Source organism: Canis lupus, chromosome 6, assembly GCF_011100685.1.
Source record: "Canis lupus familiaris isolate Mischka breed German Shepherd chromosome 6, alternate assembly UU_Cfam_GSD_1.0, whole genome shotgun sequence".
NCBI classification, from domain to species: Eukaryota; Metazoa; Chordata; class Mammalia; order Carnivora; family Canidae; genus Canis; species Canis lupus.
Genome location: NC_049227.1, coordinates 11,188,501 through 11,204,707, shown reverse-complemented (window position 1 = coordinate 11,204,707; position 16,207 = coordinate 11,188,501). Strand labels below are relative to the sequence as shown.

Sequence of the window (16,207 nt, the reverse complement as noted above, 5' to 3'; positions counted from 1 at the left end):
ACAACCCCTCCTCCCATCCCCCATTCCCCGCTTCTTTCCCCCAGAGAGAAGCTGTTCTTAAAAACACTTGGCCCGAGATTTTGGGATTTAGCCCAAATGTGCTCTGGCTCTTCCCTGGGAATATTGATTTTGCCATTAAGTCTTGGTCTTGTGTGATAGCAGAGGCCTAGGTGGGAAGTCACAGGCAGGGCACATTTGAAGTGCTATTATCTAAACATATGGATCCTTTTTTCCCCATAACCAGATTGGAAGATAAATGTTAATAGGTACATTTTTTGATTTGAAGTTTGCCGTTCAAATACTAACTATGAAACATAAAGCGCTTTCATTTGTGCTTGTGCTCTGTTGAATTGTGCTGATTAGATAATGCCCATTACTTAGAGATCTGTCAGAGATCAGGACTGACTTTCTCCTGTGCCCTAAGCGCTGACACTGAGCTGCGTGCGAGCTTAGCAGATGTGTGTGCGAAAGCCTGCCAGAGTCTGGCAGGTGCCGCTGTCACAGGAAGCTATGCAGCTGGAGCAGGTGGTGGGCAGCCACACTCTCAGTTCCTTTTTTCTGTAGCGCAGGTCAGATGCTGTCTAAACTATTTTTATCTTTGACAATCACTTCACAAACCTAGCTTTGCTTGTTCTTCCCTAAATAGGAAGCAGCGAAGACGGAGAAAAGGATTAGGTGGATGTGGATGCACTCCCGAGTCCCAGGCTGCTCCCCCAGGGTGGCATTCCTGCACCGCAGCCCAGCAGTGATACCCCTCCACGTCCGCTGCAGTGGGCACAGCTGCAGTGGGGTGCGGCGCAAGAGAGAGACTCAGGAGGCCGGAAGGGAGTCGGCTGGCTCTGTGCCCATGGTGGGAAGCCCAGCTGGGGAGGCCCTGTGGCCGCTGTCACTTGCCAGAAGTGCTTGTGCCCTGGTCATCCTTGGGGAGCGTCGATCCTGCTCTGGTGTGTGGGGAACTGTAGGCTCTGGGTTGTTTCTGGCTTCCATGTGGGGTGTTCTCCACTTCTGCACCTGTGCATCCTTCTGTGCACGAGGGCCCAGAGGTGCACAATGGGAATGGGCACCAGTGAGCCATATTTATTATTTTAAAGAAATCACTAATTGCTTTCTGTAATTGCACTGTGGATAAATGTTCTAAGAGTACCTGATATTGTACAGAATCTTAAATTATTCAAGGAAAATAAGGCAGGTCAAGCTGGTGCTATCCACTAGTTTGATTTTTTTTCTGTTTTATAGTTTGTTTGCTCTGCATGGTACTTGTAAAGTTTAAATATTTTGAGTGTTCTGCTGTCTAGAATTGTTGGAATTGTACATATGGTACTTTTTCGTAAATGATAAATGATTCCGAAGGTTAGTGTTTTTTTTTTGTTCTTATAGGAAATATTTTTGATGAGTCCAAAAAGACTGCTTTGTTCTGTTGACTGAATGAACACACGTTTGTCTCTTTCTATGACGCAGGTTCCTTGTAGCAAGCACAGCTTCTCTGAGGAGCTCAAGGGTCTTACAGCCCCTCCGTGTGATTCTCCCACCCTGCTCCCCAGTTTTTTTAAACCCTTCTGAGAAACTTGACAGGTGGTTCACCGCAGAGCTCAGCTTCAGGTTAGAGTGTCCAGGTCTCCTGCCCGCTCCCTGGGGAGCCGAGTGCCCCCATCTGGGCCGAGTTCTGCTGTGGCCCCTGTGCCACTTCCCCTCAAAGTCTGCTCTTCTGCTTGGTTTTTGGAAGCACAGGCTGCTACGTAACTCCTTCCTTCAGATGGTACAGAACTCTGAGGAAGAAGCTGCCCGCACAGGGCTCTGGTTGCCAAGGACAGTTTGAGTTCATTCTGTTTGTACACACTAGGCGTTGAGCTTTTAAATCACCTCCAGAGCTGAATTTTCCCCGAAGAACCACTTCTCATCGTGGCCCACGGCGGCTGGTCTCTGTAACCAAGGAGATACACTACATCCTGCAGCTGGGAGGAGGGACGAGGGACATGATGGAGCCTGCACAGCTAGCACGTCCTCCTGGTTGGGACCTTAGGCAGCCACATGTGGCCATCACACCGAGACATGGCCCTGGGACTCATCTGCACTGACCCTTCCCTTCTGCGTTAAGCACCATGTTCTCCCTTTGCCTTGAAAGGGACCGAGTGTGTCCCACACAACCTCCTAATGTTGCCAGGAATTGGGCGTTTGTGATAAAGCTGACCTCATTCTGCAGTCCATGATTCTGCTTTGACATCAGGAAGTTTCCAGGGGCCATAGAGCAGCATGTGCCGGAGGAGGCTTGGCATGTCCTCCATGAAGCCGTGTATACCGGGGTCGGGCATCAGGTCTGTGGTCACCACACACTGGCCTTTCACCCCAAATGTTTTCCGGTGCTGATTTGTTTCCCCGACTCCAGCATAACATGGGCCCACTGGGGCTGCGTGATAGTCCCAGCAAGCAACCCTGGTCCTCATGTGAGATGCAGTTGTGTATACTGGCTAGAGTTTACAAAATCAGTTATGATCTTTATTATCAATTCTGGTTCACTCCACTCACTTTTTATACTAGCAATAACTATCCAGAGCAAGAACTCAGAACGGAGAAAGAGCTTCCTCTTGGTGTGAGCAGGAAGCACAGCCAGGACAGCAGGGCCTTGGGATGTGCAGACTGGACAAGAAAAAGTTAATAGGGCATTAAAAGGTGATTTTGCCAAAATTGTCATAACTCTGAATTTCCTGCTATGAAGATTTCCTGAGTTTCCTGAATTTTTATATCTATCAGTCTTTGTGAGAGATACATGAGAGGTGATAATTATACAAGTTTTTTCAAACTATAACGAGTTCAGATTTAATGACTAAAGTCAAGCAGATCCATAGAATATATAGTCTTCTTGTGTAATCAGCCTGGGATCAATTTACTGATATTTGGGGGCTGTACCTTTTTCACTATGATTAAGGAGATTTTAACAAACTAATTCCCATTTTAATTTATTTTAGGTCTATCTTGCTGTCATGATTAATTGCCAAAAGAAAGCATTTTATACATTGAGTTGGGGGGGTGGGTTGGAGTAGTAAATCTTACTGTGGTGTTGCATGGTGGGGAAGATTTTATATTTATAATAAACATGTGAGTCAATATGTTCTTTTGAAATCTCAAGCAATACACAGGAAACCAATTATGTAGATTAGAATTTTCAGCCCATCTTTGAAGTGTCAGCATGTGCTTTGTTGTTCAAGTCAGGTTTCCTTTTCTTTTCTTTTCTTTTCTTTTCTTTTCTTTTCTTTTCTTTTCTTTTCTTTTCTTTTCTTTTCTTTTTTTTTAAACTACGTTGGTTACCAATAGTGGATTTTCAGACCGAACTTGTTCTAATAAGTTATGCAATGAAATCAGTGGAAATCTCCAGAAAATATGGGTGAAGTTGATAATACCTGATTCACAGTGGTATTTCCTGGCCTTCTTTGGAATCTATCAGGTTTTAATTAGTGCTACTCTGGTGGAGTTTACGTCTTTTAAATCCTATAATAAGAATAACCTTCATTTCCTTCCTACTAGATGTTAAATTTGTGTTATCAAATGATCCTGTCATAAGCCAGAAAAAAAGAAATTAAAAAAAAAAAAAACAGTGCTCCCTAAATCCTTCTGGAAGGACTGTGCGTCTGGGTAAGAAGCCATTCATCTTAAGGGTGAAGAAGCTCCACAAAGCTAAATTGAAAACAGAGCATTCATTCTATTTTTAAATGTACAGGCGATTGTTTCTATAGAAGTGAGTTTTATCTTAGAAAAGTCTTTGTATGTCTTGCTGCCGTAAAACGCCTTTCAAAACCTCTCCCTTGTATTCATATTTTCCATAGGGTACTTGTAGGGTTAGTGACTTACTGCATTTCTGTCCTGAGGGCCCAGGGTGCGACGGAAGCAGCTCTTGGTTTTACCCTACTCAGCCCATCATCTGAAATTCCAGAGGTGAACCTAGTGTTAGGCTCTGAATGTTGGGCTTCGGTGATCAGGGCTTCAGAATAGTAGCCTTATGAGAAGTAGCCTTAAAATAAGAATGGGTGGCACAGTTCCTTCAGATTTCAGTCTCATAAACAATATTCCTAATAGTAACGGGGTTGGCTCCAGTTTTGGCTATTAACGAAACTCCTCTTCAGTACACAGATAAATTCTGAAAGGTGTGTAGACAGTATTGAATTACCAACAACCTGCTACCCTAATGGCTTGAACTAGGTGGTTCAGGCTCACACAAATGCAGACAGACCTTACCAGTGGGCTGGTGCGTGCATCCACTGTTGAATCCCGCCTGCAAGAGAAGATCCATGGGGCAGTCACACCCACACGGCTTCCCTGTTGTGCTTTAACACAGTTGTGAGAGGTTCACGGCAATATCACAGCTAATGAACTTTCAGTTTAAATTGTGTACATTTTTAAATTGTAAGATTTTTACTGTATATTGATGCATAGTGTGATTCAATAAATTGCTTGTAATTTAAAAACTATTTAATATTCAAAATAAATATAGTTATATATTTATAAACTCTGTCGCTGCGTTTCTTTCGTGTTCCCACCCCACCCCACCCACCCCCCCTTGTGCAAGGCCCGGGGTGGGTGACCTGACACTCACTGCCCTGCCGGGGGCACTCACTCCCCGGGTCTCTCGAGATTGTGTGCCTTTTTACATGACCTAAAACCCCCACTCTCCTGAGAACATGAAAGTCTGTATAATCACTGGAAAACTGAACTTGGAGTCGTAGTGCTTGTGCCGCCTCCAAGTGTATCTGTAACTCAAAGCCTATATTGAGTTTGAGAAGCATTTTAATTTCGGAGATACAGTCTGTGATGAGCTGTAAACCAAGAGGCTGGTCTGCTCAGCCCTAGCCCTTCTCTGCCCCAGCGGACCTCCGCTCCCCTGGCCCGGCGCAGGAGCCTCCTCCTGAGTAAGGCTGACCCCGACTTGGGTCACACCAGCCCCCTGAGACCCTCGGGGCCCGATGGAGCCCACGAGCCGCCCTGGGAGCCCGTCTGGAAAGGGCGAGCTCGGCGCGGCCCCTGACCCTGCGGGTCACGAGGGGCGGGAGGCCCAGCGCACGCGGGACCTCGGGCTGCAGGTGCCCCCAGCAGCCTGGAAGCACCCCTGAGCCAGAGGCTGCTTTTACCCCTTTGTCACGCTCCTGTGAAAGGTGAGGAAACTGAGGCAGGCAGGCGGGCGACTGAGTCAAGCATGTGGGTGGAAGCCAGGGTCTGAGCCCTAACAGCCCCTCTCCGGGTGGAGACCTCGGAAGGCCGGTGACCGCCCGCAGAGGCCGCGCGTCGCTCCGCGGGGCTCCGCCCACTCGCCCCTGGACCTGCGCCCCCGCCCCGCGCAGCGCGGGGGGAGCCCTCGGAGCCCCCGGGGGCTGCGGCCCTTTTCAGAAACTAGTGTTATCGTCGCAAAATGGCTTTTCCGCCAACTCTCCGGGCTACTGCGCGTGTTCCGGGCCTTCACCTCAAGGCCAGGTGCGGCGGCCGGGCGCGGTCCCAGGGCTTCGCTCCGCGCCCGCCGGCCCGCAGGCGCCTCAGTCTCCCGCTCCGCCGAATGGGCTCCAGGCCGGGCGGTGCGCGGCGGGCAGGCTGCGGCTCTGGGGCGGGCGGGGAGCGCGGGTCCCCCGCCCGCAGGTGCGCCCCCGCCCCCGCCCCCGCCCCCGCCTGGCAGGGACACGCGCGCCCCCGCCCACCCCGGCCCCGCCCCGCGGGCTCATTTACATACAGCCGCAGCCCCGCCCGAGGCGGCTAAAGCGACGTGTCCTTGTCCCCCGTGGGCAGCCCGGCGCGTGCGGCTGCGGATCGCCAGGTGAGCGGGGGTGGGGGGGCAGCGCGGTGGGGCGGAGGGGCGAGGGCCGAGGGGCGGGACCTGGGGGGGTCGGGGGTGGGGGGGCATCCACGTGGTAGGGCCGGGGCTGAGGCAGGCGCTGGCCGCTGCCCACCTCGGACCCCGACCCGGACCCGGACAGGCGCCCCGCGTCCACAGCGACTCTGGGTCCGGAGTCCCCCGCGTGAGTGGCGTCCGGCGGGCAGCGCGTCAGGTGGCGGCCAGCGTGGGCGCCTGTCCCCTGGGGCGGACCCTGCGCGCAGCCAGCGTCCCCCCGGCTCGCTGGCCGGTCTGAGAGGAGTGTCACTGGCCGCCTGAGCTCGGGGCGGTCCAGGGTCAGTGCATGTCACGTTGAGGGGCAGCAGGTCAGAGAAGTCTGAGGGGCCGGGGTGAGCCTGATCAGGCGGGAGTGGCAGGGCTGGGCTCGGGGCTCCATGTGTGAGTGGGAAGCACCCCGGGGGCTGTGCCCCGAGTGGTCGGCTGCCATCGGGCAGCGGGGGGCTGCCGGGCGGCTGCTCTGAGTGTCCACCGGGCACCCTAGGCATCCACCAGCCTGCCGTGTGACCACGAGGCCTGTGTTCTGGATTCCAGGTCCCAGGGCCTCCCTCCGAGCCGCCACCTGCCAGGATCTCTAGCCCGGAGCCATGAAGACCAAGAACCGGCCCCCCAGGCGCCGGGTGCCGCCGCAGGCCACAGAGGCCACCGCGGGGGAACAGAGCCCTGACAGGCCCCAGCAGGGCTCGGGGCTAGAGCTGGCCAAGGGTCTGCGGAGCAGGACAGCGCGGGCGCAGGCGGCACGGGCTGAGGGGGGACGCAGACGGCCGGGGGCCTCGGGGCCGGGGGGCCGGCGGGACAGCAGCGTCCAGCGGCGGCTGGAGAGCAACGAGCGGGAGCGGCAGCGCATGCACAAGCTGAACAACGCCTTCCAGGCTCTGCGGGAGGTCATCCCACATGTGCGAGCGGACAAGAAGCTCTCCAAGATCGAGACGCTCACTCTGGCCAAGAACTACATCAAGTCGCTGACCTCCACCATCCTGACCATGTCCAGCGGTCGCCTCCCGGGCCTGGACGGGCCGGGCCCCAAGCTCTACCAGCACTACCAGCAGCAGCAGGCGGCTGGGGGCGCGCTGGGGGCCGCCGAGCCGCAGCCCGAGGGCCACCTGCACAGGTACTCCACGCAGATCCACAGCTTCCGCGAGGGCTCCTAGCGCCCGGCCCACCGCTCCCGGCCCTGCCGCCTCTGTGCCGAGAGCCCCGGCTTGGTGGGGACACCCCACACGGACATGGCCCCAGTGGCCCCCGCTTTCCCTGGACACTCAGCTGCCTCCTGGGAGCCCATCCTGGCTCCCCCAGGGGACAAGACTGGCGAGTGGCCTGGCGGCGGCCACGGCTCCGGGCCGCACGAGGCCCAAACCTCCGCAGAGCTCCCAGGACCTGCTTTCTAATTGACGAGGCCGCAGTCGACAGGCCTTTGTAACTAAGTTCTCTTCATTCCCAGCTCCCTCCTGAGGCAGGGGGAGAATCCAGGGAAAGGTCAGCCTGGGTAAGTTTTCCCCAGCCAACGCCGAGGCCCAGGCCCAGGAAGGGGCCTCCCCCATCCTCCGTGGGAGCTCCTCGTTCAGGGAAACTGAGACATGCGGCAAAGCAAAGCCACAGAGTGTGGCTGAGCCGAGATGGTTGATGTGTGGAATTCAGCATGTGTCCGATAGACACCCCAGAACCCCTAGAGATACGAATCCGTTTATCTAGAATTAACCCTAGAGGGAGCTGGGCAGGAGGAGCGGCTGGGATCTTCGCCTCCCTCCCCCTGGGGGCGGGGGTCCTGACTCTGGAGGGTCTGAGCCAGGCCCGAGGGCCTGCGGCCTGGCACCTGGCACGGGGCTGCTGGAGGCAGGTCTGGGAGGGAGGCTTCCAGCCACGGCTCCCCCAGCAGCCTCCCTCCGAGTCCCGCCCAGGGTCGCTGCTTGCTGTCCTGTCGCTGCCGGGGCCACGTAAGTGGCAGAGGGCAGTGTGACAGAGCTTGCGGTGCCGTCGGGTCTGGCTCGGAGTTGGGGGCCCTGAGGTGTCTCTGTGGGAAGGAGCCCGAGGTGGTGGGAGCTCCCCTCCCCCACCGGCTGCTGCTCCGTCAGGGCGGGCCTGGGCAGTTTGGCAGGTCCCCGGCCGCCTCAGGCCAAGCAAGCTTCCTTCTCTGGTGACAGGCTTGGCCACTTTGCTCTCGATGCCCCCTGGCATCTCTCCTCCCTTGTGCCTACACCTGCAGCCAATATGGGGAGGGCACAAGGCAACCTTGGCAGCCTCGGGCAGGAACCCCATTGACAAGGGCGGAGGTGAGGGTGGAGTTGGCCTGGCAGATGAAGCCAGACCTCGAGAAGGCCTTGGGGGCAGGGGGGGGGGTCAAGCCCCTCCTGGGGGGCCGAGCCGCATGGGAGCAGGGCTGCCACAGTGGAGGGCTGGCTCGCCCTCCCAACCCTGGTCGTCCCGGCCCCAGATGCTCAATCCACTGCCAGGCTTCACGTCGGCCTCAAGGAGAGCAGGCGGCGGCGGCCCTCGGAACAGCCGTTACCGGTCAGTCCTCTTTCCCGGTGAGACACTGGCTGGACACCCCCCACCCCCAGGCCCCACGCCAGGCCCTCTGGAAGGCGGCCCTGGGAGGCCTGGTCGGGCCTCAGCCCTCCTTCAGCGTGGTCGGGTGGGGACCACAGGTGCTCCTGGCCTGCCCCTCAGAGACGGCCACTCGGCAGGTCGGTCGTCAGGACATTCCACCTCAGGAGCTGAGGCTGAGGGCCATGTCCAGCTCGGGACGGAGGGGGCCCCCCTGTGGGGGGCCTGCCGGCTGGAACACAACACAAGGCCCGCAGACCTCGTGGCTCTTACTTGGCTGAGCCGGGGCCAGAGCAGAGCCCCGTGCACCGCTAAAATTGCTGAATGAACTGAGAAACCGAGCTGAAAGGCCAGCAGAGGCTCCGTCCGGGAGACCACGCCAAAGCCCGAGGGTGGTGGGAGGGTCTGTGGGTCACCACCAGCTTTCAGCACCTTCTGTCCCAAGCTAGCACCTGGTTCCCAGAGGGTGACCAGGGCCCAGATGTCTGGTCCTTCTTCCTTTGTGGCCAGAGGGCATCTGCACACCCTGTGGCCATGTCACAAAGTCAAGCTTTCGGGTGTTAAATATGGGGAGCAGGGGAGAGGAAGGGTCTGGGGGCAGGCTGGTGAGGCCTGCTGCTGGGTCTGCACCCTCCGCCCCTGTCCTGGGCCCTCCTGCCCTGCAAGGACTCTTAAGACCAGCGAACCGCTATCCCCAGGGCCCTGCCATCCAGCCTCACACCCAGGCCTCGTACCCACCTGCTGACCAGACCCATGTGAGCTCTGGAGGGCCGAGACCCCACAGCCCGGACCTGAGAAACCAGAACTTGGGACTTCTCTGTGTGGGAAAACACACTGGAACTGAACGGCCAGTGCCCTTGCTGTAATTGTGGTGAAAATGTTTCTTAAATGCCCCAGATTTGCTTTGATTTCTCCTAATGGTCCCTTCAGTGTACTAATGAAACCAATGCTGTGTCATAAAAATGAAAGATTTTAGCACGACTGCTACTTGCGCCCCAGGCTGGACACTCATGGGGAGCTGTGCATTCTAATCACAATGTAGCAATAAAAAAAATAGCATGTCGTTCACATTCTGGTGTGAGTTTTTATTGAGTAAAGCATCCAAGGAATCGAGATGGTTTGGTGGTGCTGACCAGGTAGACAGTGGGCGCTCAGCAGTGAGGACACAGTCGCCCTGGAGCAAGAGCAACGTGGAACCAGCTACAGACAGACAGCGAGTCACAGCAGAGCGGCAGGTTGCTGTTGTAGAAGGAACCCATGGTGCAGACACACGGGACGGTGCCCCCAAAGCCCCACTCACGCCTCCCGGTCCCACCTCCACAATTCACAGCAAATGCAGAGACCATCAGCCCCTTCCAGTGCCCTGCAGGAGGGGACCCCAGAGGAGACCTTCGAGTTGAATGCCACACCGCAAAACGGAGTCAAATGCATGGCTGACCCCTCCTGATGAGAATTCCAGGGAAGGCTGGAGCCAGTTCGTTTTGTCCCAAAATGAGCAGAGGCCAACTTGGGCTCTCAGGCAAAGTGTCTGGTTGCAGGAAGCAAATCTGAGGCTTCACCAAATGGAGCCATAATGGAATAAAAAGCAGCAGAAAAGGGGCGCCTGGCTGGCTCAGTCAGTACAGCATGCGACTCTTGATCTCGGGGTGGTGCGTTTGAGCCCCATGTTGGGTGTAGAGATTACTTAAAAATAAAATCTTAAAAAAAGAGCAGCAAAGAAGCTGCCCGATGGGAGGTGCTTCCCTACTGGCCTGGGGGCGGGGAGGGGGGAGTCTTGCCCCAGTGTGTGGGGCCTGGGGCTGCGGCCTGCACACCCCGTGTCCCTGCAGCCCCTACTGTATCATTAGACACAAAGGGAGCAGCCTCCAATCCCACAGGGGGGCTTGTGCCCATCCAAAAGAAACCCCTCTCCAACCTTGGCTTCCAAGCTGTCAATTCTCACTTAAGTTTTGAAATTAAACTGTGTTCTCGAGTCTGGCTCTAAAAAATGATCAGAGAACAGGGCAAAGTGGCCCTGAGCCCCACAGCCATTGTCTTGGTGGGGGAGGGGTGCTGTACCCCATCTGTCTGGGGACACTGGGGGCTTCCTGGGTTTGGCTTCCCAAGGCAGCATTCCTGGAAAGCTCCAGACTCCTGTTCCAGAACGGCAGGAGGCACAGTGGGGAGGGGCAGGTGGGAAAGGCTGGGGTGAAGGAGCCCCCACCCCACTCCACGGCTGCAGACAGGGGTACGTGTGCGGGAGCATCCACGAAACTTCACATTTCTGGGCTGGTTCAGCCAGTGCCTCTGAAGTGGCTGTGACCTCAGGCCAGGTTCCCTCCACGATCCACATGTAAGAATGGCTCAGACCGGAAGGCGCACATATCAACTTTGATCCTTCACACCTGCAGGACACACTTGCTTCAGGTGAGGGGAGGCTGCGGCCTCAGCAGCAGACAGGGCCACGGGCCTCCTGCGAGGCTCCAGCCACCCTCGACGGCGTGCTGGGGAGGCCCGGCTCCCCACTCCAGTCAGTGGCTGTCTCCTGGGACCTGCTCCTGAAGGCTCTGGTGGCATTGGCCCGGACAGTGATGTGATCCCAGCCCCCCTGGAAGGAAAGAGCCTTGTCAGCTGTGGCTGCTGGGGGCCAAGGGGAGAGACCATGCTTCCAGACCCCTGAGGGGCTCCATCTGGGGCCTCCCGTGCACCCCAACACTGGATCCCAGAGCACGCAGCATGACCACGCCACCCCTGGCCGGCTCGGCCGCCTCTCACAGGCCCCACTCACCCCGATGCCATAGTCCCAGCCCTGGCCCTTGGGCTCTCGAGGCTGCACGCCTGTGCGATGGCACACGGTTCCCCGGCTCAGGCCATGGCTCCCCTGGACCTTGTTGGCGATTACCCAAACCTGGAATGCAGACCCGGTAAAGGCCCAGCCCTCAGCCCTGGTGGGACTGTGGGGATGGCAGTGAGGACCCAGAGTACCCCAAACCCCCAGAGCAAGCATCCGCTTTCGGCCCTCACCCCCCGGGCACCCAGACCTGGTCCAGGGGCCCCACGGACACTCGGCACACGTTGTTGGACACGTGCTCCCAGCTGGAGCCTTGTGGGTAGCTGGGCGTCACCCCCTGGCGATACCACAGGTTCCCTGGAGAGAGAGGGGCCCAGAGCATTGGGACCCACGTCAGGGTCTGGCCACAGAGACAGAGGAGGCTGTCCCCACACTTCCTGGGGCTCCTGCTGAGCCAGCAAGAGAGAAAAGCTGGGGTCCCAGCCCCCTCTGCCCTATCCACACTGGACTCCACCTGAAGCTCAACATCATCCCGCTGTGCAGGGCTGGCATCGTCTCACGTTCTCTACGCATGAGAAACTGAGGACAAGGAATTCTTTAAACAAATCCAGAGAACAGGGTCTGGACTCAAAGCCCAGTTCCAGGCCCAACTCTGCCCTATTCCTCGCCGTGCTTGTTGTGACCACAGCCACAAAGCAGAAAAGGGACCTGACCAGAGCCCTGCCCGAGGTGGGATGGCCCCTAGCTGCCCGTGGGGCTCCCAAGCAGCCACGCGGCATCACCCGGCCATGGTGCTGCACCCTCCACCGACGCCCCGGGCAGGGCTGGCGCCCCCCCCACCCTGCACGGCTGGGGAGAGGGCTGGGTCTGGAGGCTGACCTCAGGCTGCCGGCCTCTCACGGTGGCTCACACAGGTCTTGTGTCAGGGCCCTGGGGCCGCTGAGGGTCTCATCCCACTGGGGTGCTCAGGGAAGCCCTAGCCTTCTCCGGTGACCACCGAGGATGAGAAACAACTTGCCGTTTTCGTCCAAGGCGTACACTGACGTCTGCCCCACAGATACCTGCTTCAGCCTCTGCTTGGGAGGAGACGGGATGTGGTACCAGCAGTCACCTGCGGAGCAAGGCCAGACTCACTGTAGAGCCACCAAACCTGCCACCCCATGTGCTCGTGGGCCACATGGCCGGCCTGTCCTTGGGCCAGCCAGGCCATACACACGTGATAGGGCCCCATGTGAGCCGGAGACCAAGCAGAGCAAAGCCCCCAACGTGCCACTTTGCCCAGGGCCATTGGAGGCTGTGGGTGGTTCTAGACGGTGGGATCCAATGGGGCAACCTCAGCACAGGGACGCCAGGGTGCCCAGCCTGGCATGTGGTGGACAGCCCGTCTGGGGACTGCCACGTACGACCACAGCACAAGTTCCCCGTCCTTGTGTGGAGGGCAGCGACATGCAAGCCACCCTCCGTCGTCTGTCTGCCCCTGTGCGAGACGCTGTCTAGACGTCCAGCCGAGAACAAGCCAGCACGGCCTGCACTCCCAGAGGGCTGCCAGAGCCGCTACTGCGCACCAGGCCCTGTGGGGGCCACCCCGGGAGGGCGGCCTGATGGGCAGGATGTACTCAGTGCCCACAACCAGCAATGCCCGGGGCTGGAGGTGAGGTTGGTGAGGGGCAGCTGGGAGGGACTGCCCCATGCCCCAGATGACCACCCCCAGCTGGCCCCCGCAGGAAGGGGCATGGCCGCTGGAGGGTCCTGGCTTGGCCCCAGGCCTAGTCCACGCGCAGCACTCAATACATGTTTGTCCAGCGGAACCGAACATTAGGAGACCCGTCTTCAGTCCCCTGGAAGCAGAGGCACAGGCAGCCTGGCTCTGAGCAGCCCCGGCCACCCTCATCCCTGCTCACAACAGCTGGGGATCCCCCTGGAGGGGTGCACTCACCAGCTGGCTGGGTGGGGGACACAGAGCCCCGGTAGAAGGCGGAGCCATCCCTGGCCACGGCCCACACCTGGTGACAGGCTCCAATGGAGATGGAAGTGAAGGGCTGGTCAGTGCCCACGTGCAGCCAGGAGGAGCCCTGGGGACAGGAGCCAGGAGGGACACTGAGGGCTGCGGGAGCCCGGCCTCTGCCCCTCCCCTGGCCCCAGGACCAGGACCTGAGAGGCGGCAGCTCCTCACGCCAACCTCACCCTCGGCTCCAGCTGCCCAACCTGGTGACTCCCCTGGGCCACATACAGTGTCCACAGTCCCCGGGGCTGTCCTGGGCAGGCCTTGGGAGGCCTGAGCCCCGCGGGACCTCAGTCCAGAGTTCTATTTTGGAAAGACTCTGCCAGAACCCCAGGAGAGCCCGAGGGCTGACAGGTGGGCAGGACTAGGGTGGCCCCTGGGGGCAGGTGCTCACCGCGGGGTTGAGCTCCGACACGCCCAGGCGGCAAAGCACATCTCCCTTGTCACTGACGGCCCAGAGGGCAATGCTATGCCCACTTCTGTTGGCATCTGGGCTCTCTGGGATGATGGACACGTCCCCAAGGGTAATAGGGGCCACCTCCAGCCAGGGCCCAGTGGTCACCAGCTTACATTTTCTGCACAGTGGAAGAAAACAGAACCCTGGGGTCTGATGCTATGGCAGGAGCTCTAGATGCGCGTGCATCAGGCCGCCCTCTAGCCCACACAGCCTCTGCGGGCCTGGAGGCAGAGCCAGGATCGCCCCCAGTATCCAAGTGGGCACCCCTTCCTGATGGGCAGGAATGAGGGGCCTGGAGAGGCGGCCCCCGCCTGCCCTGCCCCCAGCCAGGCCTCCCATCCTGACCTGCCTGTCCTGCTTAGAGCAGAGCCTGCCAGTGACATTTCTCTTATTTGTTCTTGAAAACAAACTGCAGAAACCAGAGAGCGTTGGGAGCCCAAGGGCATTTCCTGGACTGACATTTACTTTGATTCTCTTTCCCTCCCCCCTCCCTCTGCTTTTCTTCCACAGGGACTGGCCCAGGAGGGACTGGTAGGAAGGGCAGGCTCACAGCCCCTGGTTACCATGTCACTCCCGTCTTTACCTGGCCCAGCACCTTCTCCTAACAAAATCCTTCATGGTTTTGTATCCGTGGTATGAGCTGCAAGAGAAAGAAGCTGAAGTCAAGGCCACTTTGTGGAAGTTTCTGGAAAGCAAGACGGTGCATGCACGTGTGCACACACATTCTTTTTCTCCTCATTAAGGGCAGAGCCTCCGTGTGAGCCAATGAGTGAGCTCAACAGGCAGCAGGTATGACAGGACACAAGGCTTATCCTTCAGATGCCCATTGCCTGGCTGGGGTTACTGGGGCACAGGTCTCCCTGGGGTCAGGGTCTCCATGGGCTAGGATGTAGCAGCTGCCAGACTAAGGGTTCTAGCTAGGGGGTTCCGAGCCCTCCCCACCACCCAGCCCATCTGAGCCCTTCTGGGGAACAGTCGAGTGGAGGCCTAGAGACAAGGGTAGGGTCAGTCCAGGCGGCTTGGCTATGGCTGGAGGGGATGCCTATGGGCTCACCTGTCCCTGACCTGCCTGGTCCCCAGGCCTGGGCCTGCTCAGAGGCCCTGGCTCGGGCTCCCACAGCTCTGTCATCCACTTGGATGTGACCTGTGCACCATGAAGGACCTGCTACCCACCAATGCCATGTGCCCACTTGGCCACCAGGGTCTGCTGGCTTTGTGGATATGTCACTCACTTCTCCCTTCACTTCTCAGGATGCTGCTGGCCTCACTCCACTTTGTTCAAGCTGCCTTTCCACCTGACACCTCCCTCCAGCCACCTCCGCCCATCCCCCAGGGCCTGCCCCGAAGCTCCCCAACACCACCCCTGATAGAGAAGCCCAGTGCACCAGGTCCCTGGCTGCCCCCCCTCTCCAGAACCCCTCCCCAGAGTAGCAGGGACACAGCTGGGTGCTGAGGGAGTCGTGGTCATCCTCCCTGAGCCTGTCTACTGAGCTAGGTAGGCAGGTGTGCTGGCCTGAGCTCATCTCTCTGACTGGCCACCCCACTGGCTGCTGAGCATACAGGGGTCTGCTCCTTGGACATATCCGGGTGCATGGAGGGGCGGGAGTGGCCCCGGAACAGCGGGGGGGGGGACGACAAGGGTGCCTGCTGGCACAGGGTGAGGGCCCCACCCCACGCAGAGGCATGCTTACGCAGGGAAGTCGCTGGCGTACTGCCAGCCCTCCTGGTCGGTGCCCCCGGGAACGCTGAAATCCACAGACCAGTCAGAAACCTGGAGGAGAGGTGGGTGAGTGCGGGAAGCCCCCGGCGTCAGCCCCCGTCCCGCAGTCCGGAGCTCACCCAGGTCCACTGCAGGGACGGGGGCTTCGTGCCGGCCTTGGTGCACTCCTGCAGCCCTGAGGCGTCGCTCCACATGTACCGGTCGGTGGGCAGACCCCTGCAGTGGATGACAGGGCCGCTGGGATGACCAGTGACAGACAAGACAGGAGCACCTGGAGTGTCTGCGTCTCCAGAGGGGTGAGGGCAAAGCCAGAACTGCCCCAGGGTGGGGACAGCAACCAGAGGACCCCTTGTCACCCAGGAGCCTGGGTCGCCACCTGCAGCCAGGCCATCCACCCGCGAGCTGTGGCCTGCTGTGCGGTCTGAGAGCCTCTCCTCCCCTCGCGTTATGGGTTGCTGTGCTCCCAAAGATGTTGAAGCCATAGCCCCAGTACCTGCAAGTGTGAACTTATTTGGAAATAAGATCTTTGCAGGAGATCAGGTTAGAATAGAGTCATCAAGGTCGGCCCCAAACCAATACGACAGTGTCCTAATGGGCTTCAAATTTTCCAAATAGGGAAAGCAGTGTGAAGATGGAAGGGATGTTGCCACAAACCAAGGGGCATACTTGAGGCCTCCGGGAGAGAGGCTGGGAGCAGATCCTCCCTCACCGCCCTCAGAGTGAAGTGGCCCTGCGCACACCTTGGTTCTGGACTTCCCAGCCTCCAGAACAGGGAGAGATTAAATGTCCATTGTTCAGACTGCCCAGTGTGTGGTGCTTGGGGACAGCAGCCGAGCTCACTCAGACAC

The 16,207-nt window shown here is 58.4% G+C and overlaps 3 protein-coding genes across 7 annotated transcripts in view; 2 read left to right on the top strand and 1 right to left on the bottom strand.

The window, feature by feature from the left end:
* The window catches only part of LMTK2 (lemur tyrosine kinase 2), an 84,059-nt gene extending 79,561 nt beyond the window's left edge, over positions 1-4,498 (top strand). The window contains exon 14 of the mRNA XM_038539464.1: positions 647-4,498. Within this exon, the coding sequence (XP_038395392.1) occupies positions 647-675 (29 nt within the window). The 3' untranslated portion in view covers positions 676-4,498. The remainder of the gene's footprint in view (positions 1-646) is intronic.
* Positions 4,499-5,694: 1,196 nt separating this feature from the next.
* Positions 5,695-9,480, top strand: BHLHA15 (basic helix-loop-helix family member a15). Of its 3 annotated transcripts, none has more exons than XM_038539461.1 (2): positions 5,695-5,791; positions 6,401-9,480. In XM_038539461.1, exon 2 carries the CDS (start codon positions 6,454-6,456, stop codon positions 7,015-7,017), a length of 564 nt encoding a protein of 187 aa, XP_038395389.1. In that variant the 5' UTR covers positions 5,695-5,791; positions 6,401-6,453; the 3' UTR covers positions 7,018-9,480. The 3 variants fall into 3 exon arrangements, with proteins under 3 accessions (XP_038395389.1, XP_038395391.1, XP_038395390.1); XM_038539463.1 differs by lacking the exon at positions 5,695-5,791 and adding an exon at positions 5,869-5,993; XM_038539462.1 differs by lacking the exon at positions 5,695-5,791 and adding an exon at positions 6,019-6,174.
* The window catches only part of TECPR1 (tectonin beta-propeller repeat containing 1), a 26,162-nt gene continuing 19,429 nt past the window's right edge, over positions 9,475-16,207 (bottom strand). For all 3 annotated transcript variants that reach the window (XM_038539460.1, XM_038539459.1, XM_038539458.1), the window contains exons 17-25: positions 15,479-15,575; positions 15,331-15,410; positions 14,223-14,279; positions 13,577-13,757; positions 13,117-13,252; positions 12,199-12,291; positions 11,431-11,537; positions 11,178-11,297; positions 9,475-10,997 (exon numbers count right to left, since the gene is read on the bottom strand). In XM_038539460.1, the coding sequence (XP_038395388.1) occupies positions 10,836-10,997; positions 11,178-11,297; positions 11,431-11,537; positions 12,199-12,291; positions 13,117-13,252; positions 13,577-13,757; positions 14,223-14,279; positions 15,331-15,410; positions 15,479-15,575 (1,033 nt within the window). In that variant the 3' untranslated portion in view covers positions 9,475-10,835. The remainder of the gene's footprint in view (positions 10,998-11,177; positions 11,298-11,430; positions 11,538-12,198; positions 12,292-13,116; positions 13,253-13,576; positions 13,758-14,222; positions 14,280-15,330; positions 15,411-15,478; positions 15,576-16,207) is intronic.